This window comes from Silurus meridionalis, chromosome 10 (assembly GCF_014805685.1).
Source record: "Silurus meridionalis isolate SWU-2019-XX chromosome 10, ASM1480568v1, whole genome shotgun sequence".
Taxonomy (NCBI): domain Eukaryota; kingdom Metazoa; phylum Chordata; class Actinopteri; order Siluriformes; family Siluridae; genus Silurus; species Silurus meridionalis.
This window is the reverse complement of record NC_060893.1, coordinates 24,384,255-24,401,466: the sequence shown is the minus strand read 5'-3', so window position 1 is coordinate 24,401,466 and position 17,212 is coordinate 24,384,255. Positions and strand designations below refer to the sequence as shown.

General features: G+C 37.1%; 2 protein-coding genes across 2 annotated transcripts in view; both read right to left on the bottom strand.

Moving 5' to 3' along the window:
* col22a1 (collagen, type XXII, alpha 1) overlaps positions 1 to 12,355 on the bottom strand; it is a 62,023-nt gene extending 49,668 nt beyond the window's left edge. Inside the window, 3 exon segments of the mRNA XM_046860228.1 lie at positions 3,733 to 4,299; positions 4,675 to 4,821; positions 11,867 to 12,355. Coding sequence (XP_046716184.1) covers positions 3,733 to 4,299; positions 4,675 to 4,765 — 658 coding nt within the window. The 5' untranslated portion in view covers positions 4,766 to 4,821; positions 11,867 to 12,355.
* A 2,217-nt stretch (positions 12,356 to 14,572) lies between these two features.
* On the bottom strand, positions 14,573 to 16,897 carry LOC124392752. Its single transcript, XM_046859948.1, has 2 exons — positions 16,845 to 16,897; positions 14,573 to 15,650 (listed from the first exon to the last, which is right to left on the bottom strand). Exons 1-2 carry the CDS (start codon positions 16,857 to 16,859, stop codon positions 15,105 to 15,107), a joined length of 561 nt encoding a protein of 186 aa, XP_046715904.1. The 5' UTR covers positions 16,860 to 16,897; the 3' UTR covers positions 14,573 to 15,104.
* Positions 16,898 to 17,212: the final 315 nt, after the last annotated feature.

The window sequence follows — 17,212 nt, the reverse complement described above, 5'->3', positions numbered from 1 at the left end:
CTCTCTCTGCAGGACTGTTTCCCATCAGCCACTGCGCCTCACTTAATCTGGTCACATGACACTCACATCATGTTTTTCTGATAACGAGCAGCAGTTTTTACCTTAAATTTCATGTGAAACCTCTTTGTATTCATATCTGTTGGTTTTTACCCTCAATAAACAAATTCCGCACCTGCATCCGCTTTCGTCTTCTTTACCCAACACATATCCACAATTGTCCCAAAAGTATTGGAACACCTGACTTTTCCAACCATATGTGGTTCTTCCAGGTCTGTCTGTCTGTCTGTCTGTCTATCTATCCATCCATCCATCCATCTATCTATCTATCTATCTATCTATCTATCTATCTATCTATCTATCTATCTATCTATCTATCTATCTATCTATCTATCTATCTATCTATCTGTGTCTGCTATCTATCTATCTATCTATCTATCTATCTATCTATCTATCTATCTATCTATCTATCTATCTATCTATCTATCTATCGATCTATCTATCTATCTATCTATCTATCTATCTATTTGTCTGTCTGTCTGTCTGTCTGTCTGTCTGTCTATAATTAAGGATAAACTTATACACACTAAACTTACAAATTCAACTTTATAACCTCTTTATTTCTGTAAAGCTGCTTTGCGACAATGTCTATAGTTAAAAGTGCTCTACATGAAGAACTGATTTGAATTGAAAACACCTTGTGGCCAATCAGAATGCGGTGACTGACAGCACTGTGGTGGGATTCTGTAAATACATGAGGAAGAGTAGCTGGCTGTAGAGATTGGGAGCTAATTTGGGTTGAGGACTCTGTAATGAGTTGAGCGCAGTAACGTTGCAGGGAAACATCTCCTTGGCGATGCAGTGTTTTGCTGAACATTGCTGTCCTGGTGAACCATCTCTAACTACTCATTTAGCTTTTCTCAGGCGCAGCTTTGGCGATAGAGGCGATGGTTAGTTGAGCCAATGTTGATTTCAGGATCTTGTTCTTTCTGGGGCATGACATGTTTCTGGGTGGAACCTGATATACATTAGCTCCCATGACAGCGTTTATACATTAAAGTGGAACTGATTACACAGTATGGCTTATAACTCGCAGCTTATGAACGTAAAAAAGCTGCAGATTAAAAGGTGCAAAGAGGCCACGGTGAAGCCCAGTTCCACTGGGAACTTTACAGCTGTAATTTTCTGAGTAAAAAATAACCAGGCTGTTAGCATGCCATGCTTTCTCTCCACTGATATTCTTAGATGGAAGTGCACAGTGCCTAGTGAACCTGGTTCTCCTCAAGCTGGACAGTGTGCAGGATCCAAAGCACTGAAGACAATGCGAAAGTCTCAAATTGATAGTGGGGTATCTGAGTGCGAGATAAACTCAGCACTGTGACTCATGTATGGCGAGAAGCTCTTAAATGTAGGCGAGTCCTGGACTTTTGGAACTTTAAATATAGCAGTTTGTCTTGCTAAGTTCTTTCTATTCTCAGTTGTCTCGCTTCATTGTCTGAATTCATCCGAAATGGTTCACTAAAAAGTTTCCGGGTGACAAAGTTGGATTCAGTTGTTAGCAAAAGGATGATAAAATCATTTGGATTGAATAAACACTTTTAATATCATTTCATTTTATTTTTGAGAAACAGTTTGTTTCAGTTTAAGGTGGTTTTAGCTCATTTAAAGCAAATTTTGTATGGTTAAAGTCAAATTCATGAATTAAACAATCATTTATATTTAGGTTTTAACCTAAATATAGGTTTAAGTCATTATAATTTAACTTGAGGTTTTTTCTTTTAAAACCGTATAGATTTGTTTGTAATTGTAAGCCGGCTTAAAGTAGTTTTATTCGGTTTAAGACAGTTTTAACTAGATTAAGTCATCAGTTTAAGGTGGTTTCATTGGGTTTAAGACAGTATTAATTGGTTGAAGTCATTGTAAGTCAGCATAAGACAATTGCCGTTAAATTAGTTTAAAACCGGTTTAAATTGTTTTCAGTGTAAGAGTATTTAAACCAGTATAAGTCATTGTAAGTCAACTTAATTTAGTTTAATTCGGTTTAAGGCAGTTTAAACTAGCTTGTCGTTATAAGCCAGCTTTAAGTGGTTTCATTCACCTTAACCCAGGTTTAAGTTAGTTTTAAGTCTTAGCCTATTTTAAGGTAGATTTGGTCAATGGTTTGAATCAGTTTTAGGTGGTTTACATCAATAAAAGAAGGTTTAAGTGAATTACTGCAAGTTTACGTTGCTCAGAGAAGCATTCTGCTTCAGTTAAGTTGGTTTACACATTCTGCTTGTGCAATCAGTCAACTCTGCCAAGCGGCTCTGTGTATTTGTAAATGTTCTACCTGGGAAAAGCACATTTTATGATGAGAATATGATTTGGAGTTTGGGGACGTTTGTAACCGAGCAAATAGGAGAGTGGGGAATTCCCATTCCCAAATGAGCTTCAGATACCAAATAATCAAGTGTTAAATTTTTACTTGAGATCCGAGTTTCTGATATTACACTTAGAGAACTTTGTGGAATAAAATGTTAAGATATTTGATGTTTTTACTGTATATTTAAAACAAGGATTATTTTTTTTAACTTTGCTTATTATATATTTATTTTTTTATATTGGAATGTTTATATTGTTATAAAAATGATACATTTTTATAATTCATAATATATATATAAAAAAATATATATTATATTTTTATTTATATAAAAAATGTATATAATATAAATTTTGTATCATGGATCTTTAGTTTTGAGAATTTGATTTTTTTTTTTCTGAGATTAGAATTTTTAGGGTTCATATTTTTAGCATTTAGCATTGAAGCTCACTCACATGCAGGTCAATAACATTATATTATTTAACATGAACATGACATCATGTTAGCCTAGCCTACCCCCCACACACACACACACACACACACACACTCACACACACTCTTTAAACAAATTAAAAAATAATAAAAGACACATGGATCTTCATGTGCAGTAAAATAGCCAACATCAGTTCCGAACCTTTTGCTTCAGCAGTCTGAGAACCGCATGCTCTTCACTTCATATACATGGAATTCAGTACAAGCAGCCGCTTGTTGGTTGCGCTGGCTATCCGAGTTGATACCACATATCATTTAAAGTGTATATTTACACATGGAGAAGAAACGATCTGTGACAGCTGAGGTCCAAGTTTTGCTCTCGACACCAAGGTCACAAACCACAAAAATGTCTTCAGCATAAAAGGCTCAGGTTACGTTTCAGAAAACACTGAACAAACAACGTTCTTATGTGGAGCACACTGCATGGGTAAAAGTATTGGGCCACCTGACTTATCCAGCCATAGGTGGTTTTTCTCCAAACAATTGGAGGAATACAATTTCATAGGATGACATTTGGTAGCATGAAATTGTCCTTAGAACCTGGAGACCAAAACCTGTTCCAGCATGACAATGTGTCTGTGCACAAAGCCAGCTCCATGAAGATCTGCTTTACATGGGTTGGAGAGGAAGATCTTGAGGGGCCTGCTCAACCCTAGTGAACACCTATGGGATAAATGTGAACTCCAGGCCTTCTCACCTTACCTACATCAGTACCTGACTTTACTAACACAATTGTGGAATACATTTTTTAAATGTCCAAATAATGTACACAGTAAAGTGAACTTGCAGTGGAAGAACATTTTAGGAAGAACATATGATCTAATGAGGCTTTAAATATTTAATCTAAAATAGGAACGTTCTCAGAGGAACATTTGATTACTTACTCTCACAGAGTCTCCTCCTCAGCCTTCCTCGGATTCTGTCAATGGCATCAAAATCCGTCACGTGGAAGACGTGGGCGTTTTTTGGCTCAGCCGCGATCTCCTCCAGCTCATCCTTCAGTGCCTCACCGATTCCCACTGCAAACATTCTGATCCCAGCCTTGGCTGCAGCAACAGACGGCTCCAGAACGTAATCCTGACTCCGACCGTCTGTTAGCAAAATGGCCACTTTCTGGATGCCCTTGGCAGCAGGTCGGGCTCCTGCCGGGACTGTAAAGATGTTATTGGTGGTGTAGCTGATAGCGTCTCCGGTTTTGGTGTTGCCCCCCAGGTAGCGGATGTTCCTGGCTGCCATTTTGACCTCGTCAAGGGTTTTGTAACGGGCCAAGTTAAACTCGGTAGTGGGCCGGTCACTGTAGCGCACCACTGCCACTCGAGTCTTATCCTCGCCCACGTCAAATGACTCCACCAGATTGGCAACCCACTGCCGGATCTTCTCAAAATTGTCCTTGCCAACACTGGATGAGGTGTCGAGGATAAACACCAGGTCATAGTTGACATTCTTACAACCTGTCAAGAAGGGATGCGGTTAAAGCCTTTAAATACTAACTGTTTATTTTTGTGCTGGAAACCTAAAAGGTATTTTTTTCAGGAATTTGCCATTAAATCATTTTGAATGGCTAGAAATAGAGATTCAAGGAGACTGGCCCTCTTGTAACCCAAGCTCCTTGGCCCATTACTAGACAAACCCACACTCAAGAATGTAAGCTTTGTCCAAATGCTAAATCCATCCATTGAACCATTAGACCTGCATGCAAGGCAACTTTCTATTCCCATGGAGTAATTCAGATGTAAATAGCATCCATTTTCTCATATTTGTAAGCTCCTGGCTTATAATTTATTCCTTTCAGCCTTTTATTTTAGCAGGACATCAGCAGAACTTACCAGCCCTCTGACCCTCGGCACCATCACTGAACAAGGTCAAGGTCAGAACAGTCAGGATCAGTGAGATCCTGCACCAAATTCGTGTCTTCATGTCTTTCTCAGCTTGAATCACCTTAATTAGATGTTTTGAGCGTCAAAATCTCCTGCCTGTAAACAGAGCACACAAAAACATAGTCAAGACTTATCCTGGGAGCTTTTAGAGAACAAATAAATCTTAATGAAACAGATGTAGAGACGGTTATTTGCCTCAGAAAAACAGCTCTCATTGGGACATATTTAAATAAATTTGCTAAACAACCAGATGCCGAAATGCTAATAACCGCGAACAGTGGCACTTGCGCAAGTATTCACCCCTAAATCTTTTCAAAAAGTTTCTACTTTTACAACCTGGAATTGACAGTTATCCTCCTCTGGGTAATCCCTGGTCAGAAGGTTGCGAGTTCTAATCTGAGCACCACCAAGTTGCCACCGCTGAGCCCTTGAGCAAGGCCCTTAACCCTCAACTGCTCAGGTGTATATCGTGAGGGAAGTGGTAGCAAATGTTTGAGACTAATTTGACTCCTGTTTAGAAGGTTGTGAGTTTAAATCCCAGTACATCCAAGATGCCACTGCTGAGCCTATTAGCAAGGCCCTTAACCCTCAACTGCTCGGGATTATATTTGACTCCCGATCAGAAAGTTATGAATTCAAGTCCCAGCACCACCAAGCCCATCAGCAAGGTTTTTAAATGCTCAACTGCTCAGTTGTATATTTACAGTAAAAGGGAGTGGTAGCCGGTGGTTAAGACTCATTGAACTCCTGATCAGAAGGTTGTGAATTTAAATCCTGGCACCCCCAATTTGCCACTCCAAGGCCCTTAAACAAGGCCCTTAACTCTCAACTGCTAAATTTTAACTTAGTCTGGAGAAGGACGTCTGTCAAATCACAAAAACGTAAATGTAAAATGAGATCTTTGATTGTATTGAAGATTGATATCTTTTACAAGAACATTTTTACAGACTTAATTCTTGGTAGGTGGCAGCGTAGTGGTTACAAGTTGTCCAATGACAAATATTTAAACTGTCAATACACCATACTTTTCTTCCAAATCTGTTTGAAAATGGATGCAAGGAACTTCCTGGGATGTACTATGTTCAGGTACCAGTGGTCCTTGCTCAAGGGCCCAAGATTGCCAGCTTGGAACAGAGGTCCTTAACCACTGAGCTTCCAGTTCCCACCAAAAAATAACTATATCTAGAGAAAGGGTTTCAGGATGAATCATGCAGGTCCAGGACCACTGGTACCTCAGAATCCCTATGTGGCCATAAAGCAAATCAGTTTGTCCCAATCAGACTTTTATTCACTCTAATCTTCCGTGAAAATTTGAGAAAGTGATGACAAAGTAAACGCTTTGACTTTCTTCTGCTGGCTGAACCTGACAGCCACGCTGATTCATTTTACTGTGAGAGGAAAAGATGTTTCTAGCAGATTTGGAGGTAAAAGAGGCCTCAGGACGATCATATTATTGGAATGATCTTCAAGAGGAACAGACAGGAAACTCAGGGTTTAGTAAGATTGCACACAACCTAACCCTATTACAATGAAGAAAAACTCTATATAGGACACCTGACCATATTATTTTTATGTGCATTTTCTGAACATCCCATTCCACATTTAGTCCTCATTTGCGGTTGTAATAAGCTTCACTCTTCTGTGAAGATGTTCCACTAGTAGAAATTTATTTAGACACAAGGGTGTTAGAAAAGTCAGGTACTGATGTAGGTAAGAAGGTGAGGAGGCCTGGAGTGCAGTCAGCATTCACATTCATCCCAAAGGTGTTCAATAGGGTTGGAGCTCTATAGCAGGAGATCTTCCACTCCAACCCAAGTAAAGTAGATCTTCATGGAGCTGGATTTGTGCACAGGGGCATCGTCATGCTGAAACAGGTTGTGGGTCTCCAAGTTAAGCTCATCTGAATTCTAAATCAAACTGAAAATATCCACAAAGTCCAAGAGGAAGAGGACAAAAAGAAAGAAGTCTAAACTGAACTCCTATTTATCTAAACTCAACTGAACTCAAACTCACTCGAGTTTTACTTCACCTGAACTTAAATTCACCTGGTTCTCATTTTCTCATAATAAATGACTGTATTTATTATAGTGAAAGTTCAGATTTGATTTTCCTGCATGTCTTCCTGGTTCAGAGGTTTGTTTTTTCCTGGTTTTCCAGTCTAAAGCACATTTAATCCATGACAAATGATCCAGCGTGAGTGAGTAAATCTGTGAGCTGTATTGAGCTGTAAAATTTCTCACTGTTGAGTTTTACCAGGACTCCAAATTGAGTGTGTGGGGTTTTTTTTTTTGCTATTATAACTGATAGCAGTTTGAAATGATCACAGAGACTGAGCTATAATTACGCAAGGAAAACCGAAGAGGGAAAACAAATTCGTTCTACGCTCAGTTAAATAAACAGCCGTGGATGTTTTGGTTAGTCAACACCCAGTCCCGATTTGGATTGGGTTCAGTGCACAGGAACAGCCCCTGGTACACAGGGTATATGTCCAAACACCATTATCCACAGCACATACAGTACAATCATGTCATTTATACAACTGAGCTGGTGAGGGATAAAGGGCCCACCAGAAGCAGTTTGGTGGTTCTGGGATTTGAACTCACAACCTTCTGATAACACCAATTCTTACTTATTTTGGCTGGTAATACAACACATGAAGATTTTTACACTCTAATAAACCTGAGGAACGTTGATGAAGAGTGACAGTTAGAAATAACTCTAACCCGATTGGAGCTGGAACCGCTTTTCAATGAGCTCCAGATCAGTTCACGGCTGAACACACACTCTTTAAGCTTTCAATCCCAGGAGTAACAGCAAGCAAGCGCTTAGAATTCAAGCAAAGAAAGCACCATTGTGTCCATGAAGAACACGCTTTACACATATGTTTTACGTGATTTGTTTTTTCACAAATAGGCTTTGGAACACATTACGCCCTGAACCTGCACACATGATTTATACATCAGGATCAGAAGAACAAGAAGTGATATATAAAACCTACATGTGGAAAATGAACAGATGAAAAGCAACAGATCATAAAAATAATGACAGGGAAAAAAAGTAATCTTGTAAAAAATGTGAAAAAAGATGTTAATAATGATTGGGGGGGCATAATTGGGAAAAGTAGATGTATTGTGTGTAAAAATTTGCCGTGTCAAAATAAAGAAATTAATAAATAAATGTTAATTGTAAAAAAATATATATACAGTATATATATATATATATATATATATATATATATATATATATATATATATATATATATATATATATATATATATATATATAAAACAAACATATATTATTATAATTATTAGTATATTTATTAAATAAATATACCTTTGTTAAAAAGTATAATCAAATGATAAATAATAATAATAAAACAAATTAATAATTTGTATAAAAATATTATTTTATATATATATATATATATATATATATATATATATATATATATATATATATATATATATATATATATAAAAGAAAAGAAAAACAAGTGAAAATAATTCAATATATTAAATTGTGTAAAAATATAATGAACAAATATGAAAATAATTACAGGAAAAAAATATATAAAAAATATTATTTAGGGTAAAACATAATTGGGAAAATAGATGTACTGTGTGTAAAATGCATATATATATATATATATATATATATATATATATATATATATATATATATATATATATATATATATATATATATATAAAAGAGTAATACATGTAAAAAAAATACATAATTTATGTGTGGAAAAAATAAATCAATGAATAAATATAACAACAAAAACAATAATAATAATAATAATAATAATAATAATAATAATAATAATAATATAATAATAATATTAATAATAATAATAATTATTATTATTATATTATTATTAGTAGTAGTAGTAGTAGTATTGTATATTATATGTACAGTAGATGATTAAACTGTTCTCCATGCCTGGCGTTTCCACACCGGATCTCTCTGCTACAACACTCAAGACTCACTCAAGGGCCAAAAATGAAAAAAACTGCCTGGAAATGATAGCCCTGGGAGTAAAATGTAGATGAACAAACCAGACGTTCTACTCCTCAGCACTTCCTGAGCTGTACACAACCAGCCTCTACTCCAGAAATGTTTTCAAAGTGAAAAAAAAAGAAAGAAAGAAAGAAAGAAAGAAAGAAAGAAAGAAAGAAAGAAAGAAAGAAAGAAAGAAAGAAAGAAAGAAAGAAAGAAAGAATTGCAGCTACAAAACATCAGACTGATACTAAACTTTAAGTGATAGAAAAGAATAAGCACCAGCCTTTCACACATCTGTGTGAAAAACAACCAGACAACAAGATCTTGGGTTCCTAATGAGGTTCTGCTTGGAACTGTTTCTAAACTTTGTGTGTAATGTTCTATCTATGGTCTGTAAGGGTTCTTTTAGAGAGGTTTAGGTTGCTGGTTCTGCTGTTGTTACAGGAATGTTGAGTTCAGCAAAGGTACCTCTGTTCTTATAGCAGTTCCTGGTACCTCTCAGTGGGGTTCTACCTGGAACTCTGTCAGCAAGTTTCTACCTACAATCATTAATGCTTTCTTCGGAAAGACCAATGATGTCTGAGCAATGTCAGAAGCTGTGGTAAGCCATGATACAGCACAGAGGGTTAAGGGCCTTGATCAAGGGGCCCAGAAGTGGCAGCTTGGTGATACTGGGGCTTGAAGCCCCGACCTTCTGATCAGTAACCCGGAGACTTAATCACCCTTAATGTAGTTTTTTAAAAGGGTTATTAGGATAGTTAATGTTTTTTACATTTATGGCATTTGGCAGACGAACCCCTATACAGAGCAACGGAGCAGTTGAGGGTTAAGGTCTTGTTCATGTCACAAACTTGGAGGTGTTGGGATTTAAACTCACAATCTTCTGGTCCAGAGTCCAGAGTCCAGTGCTTTTACCATTCAGCTACCCCCTACCACATTATTCACCACCTTTCACTTATTTAGAAGGTTCGAATGGATCTGAGAGACAGCGTCTTCACGTTTGGTCTGAGACACTTGGGATGAGCACTTGAAAGATTACTGTATGACAAGAGACAAGAAGCCCAAGATGGTGCTTTGGTTCCGTCACTGAGGAGGATGTAGGCTGGATACTGTTGAGTCCACAGTTTGGTTGTATCGTGTATCATTATTTTAAAATGTTGTTAATTGTTTAGTTTTGTAAGAGAAGGAAAGTTTAGAGGACTGTGGTGAGACCTGCGATGTTGTATGGATTAGAGACAGTGGCACTGAGTAAAAGACAGGAGGCGGAGCTGGAGGTAGCAGAGCTGAAGATGTTGAGATTTTCGTTGGGAGTGACGACGATGGACAGGATTAGAAATGAGTTTATTAGAGGGACAGCACATGTAGGACGTTTTAGAGACAAGGTGAGGAAGGTGAGATTAAGATGGTTTGGACATATGCAGAGGAGGGACATGGGGTATATCAGTAGGAGAATGCTGAGGATGGAGCCACCAGGAAAGAGGAAAAGAGGAAGACCAAGGAGGAGGTTTATGGATGTGGTGAGGGAAGACATGCAGGTAGTTGGTGTGAAAGAGGCAGATGTAGAGGACAGGGGGGTATGGAGACGGATGATCTGCTGTGGCGCCCCCTAATGGGAGCGGCTGAAAGAAGTAGTAGTTAATTGTTTTATTTATTTGTTTTATGGTGTTCATGAGTGTCATTTATTATTAGTATCATCATCTTCACTGCCTAAAGTCTAAGCTGTGTCTCCTGCTGCAACCTCTGAAGATTGGGGTATGACCCAGTTGAGCAGTTTTTGTCAAATATTATTGTTTGCATATTCTGTATTATTGTTCATACATTTACATTTGACATTTGGCAGATGCTCTTATCCAGAGTGACTTTTCTCATTTATACAACTGAGCACAGTTATGGGGTTGAGGGCCTTGCTCAGGGGCGCAAGTAGTGGCAGCTTAGTGTGGCTGGGGTTTGAACTCACAACCTTCAGATCTTAAATCGACTGCTTTAAATAAATAAATATAACTAGAAATAAATCATTTGTAAAACGAAATAAAATTGGATTAGTTTAAAATTAATTTCCAAAAATATACCAAAAAAAGACATCTTGCATACACTCATTATATATATAGCAAAAAAGTATAAAAAAAATGACAAATCATACTTGTTTATATAGAAAAAAGAAAATACACATTTATTTTTTAAATATTCTTTTTTTGTAAAAAAATTTGTAAAAATAAATATAATTTGTAAAATTTATAAATTGATAAATAAAAAAAACTTAAAATTAAAATGAAAGTCAAAGTAACTACAACTTTTTTGTTTAAGGTCCTACATTTTAATGGTCCTAAGATGGACAACCAAAACTTTTTTTAAATCCATGAATATATGACAGACTCAGCTAAAAGTTTCATGTTTAATCATAATTCTAGCATCCGAAAGCAGTTCTACTGAGACCCTCTTAAAAAGAGAAAACCCACTTAAAGTTCTAAAAAGATTTCAAATGAAATTTTTTTCAGTCTGCTGTTTGGATCATTTGATCATTCCGTCTATCAATATCATTTGATCATTCCGTCTATCAATATTTGAATATCTAAGGATTCTCAGCTTCCTAAAAGTTCTATGCATTCGGTTGGTTCTTCAAGGGTTCCTTCAGAAACACAAACTAAAGAAAACTTCACATTTTATCGGTAGTTCTTCAGATAGTTCAGAAGGAATCCAGGCTTCTTAAAAAAGTTCTACTCAGATCTCCATCAGAAGGCAAAGAAACGTACAAACTCTGTGTGTCTCTGAAGAAACCTGTTATGACTCCATCACTACAGAAATCTAAGAACAAAAAAGAACTGAGCAAAACAAAACAGACCTTCATGTGATCTTTAGATATCCAAGAGTTCTTAATGCTGTAAACCCCATCATGGAGAACACTTTCTATAAATCCACATTCTCAGCAAAAAGTACTATTAGAAAGGTTCTTCTGTCATTCTTTGGATCTTTAAGGGTTCTTTTAGCATCCTGAAACATCTTGAATTTCTTGCAGAAGCTCCAATCAATAAAACAGAAACACTAGAAGTTTCTTCACAACCTCTCAAAATGTTCAACATGCAGTTTTTAAGGGTTCCTTCTGAGACACCTACTGTGAATAAAGTAGAATCCGTACCTGTGTGATCAATGCTGAATCAATGGAAAACCTTCTCCAGGCCTCACCTGTTCGCACACACTCTTACACACTCACAAACACACTCTTCAACTTCCATGCGTCCTCATCTTCTGATGCTGAACCTGGACAGGTGTTGAAATCCCTCAAACACACACTGAGAGAGGGAGAGTAATCCACAGACGTGTGTGTGTGTGTGTGTGTGTCAGGCAGACAGCTGTGTCACTATGCAGGGGTGTGGGAGGGGTGGAACCTGTGTTCAGAGGATAAGGTTTCAGTGGGGATGAGGTGGCTGGGCGCGCAACCTCACATCAAAAACCAGGGTCCTGACAGACTCGGCCAATTATAGAGCCAGATTCCTGGATATTTTTGTCCTTCTTCATCCCTCGCTCTCATTCTTTCGCTTTCTTTCCTTTACTACCCACATGTGTCAGGATAACACACCCTCTGGTCTTCCCTCCCCTCTGCATGGGTGTGTGTTTGTGTTACCAAGTGTGTGTACAAAACTTACAGTGTGTGTGATCATTAAACACATTATAATAAATAAAATATTACAAATGATGTTTTAGCAAAAAACAAACAAAAAATGATCTAAAAATAGTTATGTGATGTTAAAAAAGAAGAAGAATGTGGTGTCTGGAGAGATTTCAGTGTGTGTGTGTGTGTGTGTGTGTGTGTGTGTGTGTGTGTGTGTGTGTGTGTAGACCTTGTTAATGATTTGCCAAAAATAAATAAATTAAATAAATTGAAATAAATACTAATAACAATCAAAAAAATTTGGCAATATAAAAATAAATCAATAAATAATACAAAATAAATACAAATAAAATAAAATAAACATTTGGCTAAATTAAGAAAAAAAAAAACAATGAAAAATAAAAGATGTAAAATATAAATGTATAAAAATAGAAGGAAAAAATGTAAATCCAAAAAAAAGAAAATTTTAATTTAGCAGAATAAAGATAAGAAATGGCAATATAAAAATAAATAAACAAATCATACAAAAATAAAATTACAATTGATACAAATAAAATAAACATGTTGCTAAATAATATATATAGTATATAATTTAATTTAGAAAACATCAAATTTAAATGTATAAAAATAGTAGGGAAAAAATAAAAATGTAACTGAATTAAGATAGAAAATAGCAATATAAAAATAAATAAATAAAAATAAATAAATAAAAATAAATAAATAAATAAATAAATAATAAAAATTAATTACAATTAATACAAATAAAATCAACTTTTTGCTACATTTATAAAAAAAATGTAATGAAATGTAAAAAATGTAAAATATAAATGTCTAAAAATAGAAGAAAAAAAAATCTAAATCAACAAAAAGTCATTTTAATTTGGCTGAAAAAAAAAGCAGTATTTAAAATAATAATAATAATAATTGTTTTAAAACGAAGCATAATTTAGTAATAAATAGATAAAAGAAATGCATACAGATACAATAAAATAAACAATTAAACATAAGACTTGTCTATTAGAAGTAAATAAGTAACACTGCTCATTAAACAAATGGAAAAAAAACAATGAAATACATAAAAATAAAACAGTACACACACAGTACCCAAAATCACATTCCTTTCCTTCTCCACTCAATGAGAAACTACAACACCATCTGTACCAACACTACGATTCATATCTGTATTAAAGCTTAGGAGACGTCATGTTTCTTCATGAACACAGCGAAGGTACAGCTGAATCCAGACTCTTATATTCCACCATCGATCATTGTGTTTGAGGGGAGAAAGGTCAGAGGTCAGGCTAACTTTAGCCCAAGCTGATGACGGGGGTTGACACGTTCGAACACGTGCATCAACTTAGCTTTTCTCAGGGCTCTTATGATTGTTCCTGCATGAGGAACACAAAGCATCAACCATGTCATACACACAATATTCACCAGTGTATGATTAGTTCAGGTGTCCCGATACTTCTACCCTACATAACGCCTTTCTTCATTTGTTTCTTTACAGTCTGATTCTCTGTGCAGTGGGAGATACAGAGCTGATTGAGGATTAAGACCTGGATAAACAGAGTGTCGTATGCTGACACGTGGAGAGTTAAAGGTTGAGCTCCAAACACCTCGTTAGCTGTAAGCTGCTGTGTCCGGAGCGAGACCGAGATGGAGACAGAGACCAAACGAGACATTTCATCCCTCCTGTTATTTATCACCGTCTGACAGAGGGATTCATCTCAGCACTCACTCATCTCAGATCACGTTCCTCTTCTCCTGCAGATATTACAGCTGAACACTGCACATGAAAACACCATCCTGGTGCTGGAGAGACAGTGTGTGTGTGTGTGTGTGTGTGTGTGTGTGTGTGTGTGTGTGTGTGTGTGTGTGTGTGTGTGTGTGTGTGTGTGTGTCTTTATTATATCCAGGAATTTCACTGTTTCTCAATAATAATCATAATAATGTCTGTCTGTCTGTCTGTCTGTCTGTCTGTCTGTCCTTCCATCTTTCTGTTATCTATCTATCTATCTATCTATCTATCTATCTATCTATCTATCTATCTATCTATCTATCTATCTATCTATCTATGTATCTGTGGATTTATTTTGTGTTTGTGTTTTATTCATTTTTCTAATTTATATAAAAATATATACACTTGAGCATCAAACACATAACCAAATAAAAATAAATAAATAAATAAATAAATAGAGCTTGCCTCATAATATCTTCTCACCTACATTAGTACGTGACTTTACTAACACACTTGTGGATGAATGAATTTCCACAAAGTCTAGTGTAACATCTTCCCAGAAGAGTGAAGCTTCTTAAACCAGCAAGTGTGGAATGGGAGGTTCATAACGAAGCCCATAGCAATCAGGTGTCCACAAACTTTTGGTATGTAGTGTAATTTATATTATAGAATTTTTATGTAATACTTTATTAGAAACTGGTTGAGGAAAACAAAGAGAAAGATGAAAGAATAATTGCAAGATATTAAAAGTAAGTAAAAGGGTTCGAGAAAGAGAGAGAGAAAGAGAGAGATCTCGAGACGAAGAAAAAGAGAAAAGAAATTCTGTTCTAACATCCTCTGAGAGTTAAAGTCAGAGTGCAGCTTCCTGTATGCCATTAACAGCCATCCTCCTGCTCTCTTTTCCCCTCACCGCCTCAGACACTTTTCCCACCGGATTCACGCCTGATGACTTTTCCTGAAATTTCTGCTTCCCCCGTTGCCGTGGCGTCGCTCCCGATGCTCCAGGTTTGCCCTCATCATCCTTTAATCCTCTGAGGAAAATCTGGATTTGCTCTGATCCTCATCGAGCTGCTGAGCCCTGTGTATTTTGAAGCGTCTGGCTTTCCGTCTATCTGATTGGCCGATATCGATATGCCCTGATTGGATGGGAGTTTGAACTTGTCCTTTCTTACCAGATCTTTGACCTACCGTCATTTGATTAACAGGTAGGAGAAGCGTTTTGCCATGACTGCCCAGCTCCGGTTTTTCGTCCTCCTTCCAGATGGAGCGTATCTTCTCCCTCTGAGCTTCCTGTACCTCCACGGGGAGCTCTATTGGAGCTAATTTGAGGGGACGCCTCGGAAGAAAGTTCTCGTAATTCTCCGCCTTGTTCTGTCTCTCCGTAGGCCGGGCACAGAGACGGATATCATGCGCCGGAGGAGGAAGAGCAGACGGAAAAAAGTCGATGTGACCCGTGGACATGGTTGGACACGAAGCTTCTCCAGGGATGTGTGAGCGTCTGTCGTCACCACCGGGGTCTTGAGGGTGAAGAGTTGAGGTTTTGATCGCTTCATCTGGTGCCATCGTTCGCTGCAGGAGAGACGGGACAATCTCGTAATCATGTTAATCTACATGTGACTGGATTATTGCATGCTCATGGGAGAATCATTCATCTATAATAAGGTCTAATATGGCATTGTTTCCATAGTAACAGGACATGATATAGGGTCTTTTTAGGTGTATTTAAGTAATATATATCAAAGGAGTGTACAGTTTACTTAGAGCGAGAAGAAGTTTGGCATCTTCTGCTTCATCTGCATAGATGCTCCTGTGCGGTTTTGCAGTAACATGAACAGCCCACAAGAGCTGCAGTTTAGGAGACGCTCTAACCCAGACGTCTAGACGTCGCCCATTTTTCGAACATCAACTTTGAGGACAAAATGTTCACTTGCTCTCTAATAAATAAATTCACACACTGACAGGTGCCGTGATGAAGAGATGATCAGTGTTGATCTCACACAGTCATAAACCCAAAAAACCCAATAAACACAATTCAACACGTCTCCTTTCACTGGAGCCGCAGCTGCACCTCCCTCATACATCATCTCCAGCAGCAGCAGCAGCATCGATATTCACCTCCTTTAATGACTCCAGTTTTCCTGCACTTCTTTTTGTACACTTTTTGTGCGTTACGGTTTTCCTGAATATTTGGAACTCAAATTGTGTGTATTTGTGCGAATTCTACAGAAAAAAAAGCAAAAATAAATATATAAAAAAAAAAACAGTCTCAAACTGTTCGGGCCGAATTTCTATCACAATGTCCTGCTTTTCTAGAAAAGTCCATTTTGAAAAGTAAGTGCACCCGAATCGATTTCTTCTCCTCCGTCAGTCGTTTTGGAATAAAAAAAAATAAAATAAAATAAAATGCTATTAAAAGATGACATGAAAAGATTGGAGCTTGTGCAGTTTTGCTACAGATGCAGGTTGTGAGCTCCGACTAGTTCAATAATTCAGCTGCGTACGAGTCCTTACACTGTTGTGATGCTCCGTTCTTCACCTCCACATCCTGCACTAACATCCTGCAACACCTCACACCTAAACCTGCATATACACACATTTACAAACAGAAAATGTGTGTATTCATTGAAGACTCTCACAGTTTATATAAAGTGAGAATCAGGTGATGACAGAAAGTCTAAATTACGTCATCAGCACTTATTTGGAAGCAGATCAGGAAAATAAATAACTGAACAAAAAGAATTTTAACAAACAAGTCATACTTACGACTGATCGGAGCATCTCCTGTGAATGTAAGTGTGTGTGTGTGTGTGTGTGAGACGAGATCTCCGATACTAAGGTCGTTACCTGGATTAGGGTCACGTCTGTAATCTCATTAACCCAATAAACTCCAGGTGCTCCACGCACACATACTGCCACGTGCCTCTCTAAAGTACCCCGGCGTCTCGTTTAGTATTTATGACGCCCCCTCATGGTTACAGTTTTTCTCTGTTACATTGGAGCATTTCACAAATCATCCTTAATATTTGCAAGACAGGAAGTGTGTTTTTCACTTTCTTGCAATTCTTGCAAAACCCTGCACTTTTCTCAAAATCCTCAAATCAACTCTCAAAAGTACGGTTTGTTTTGTCAGT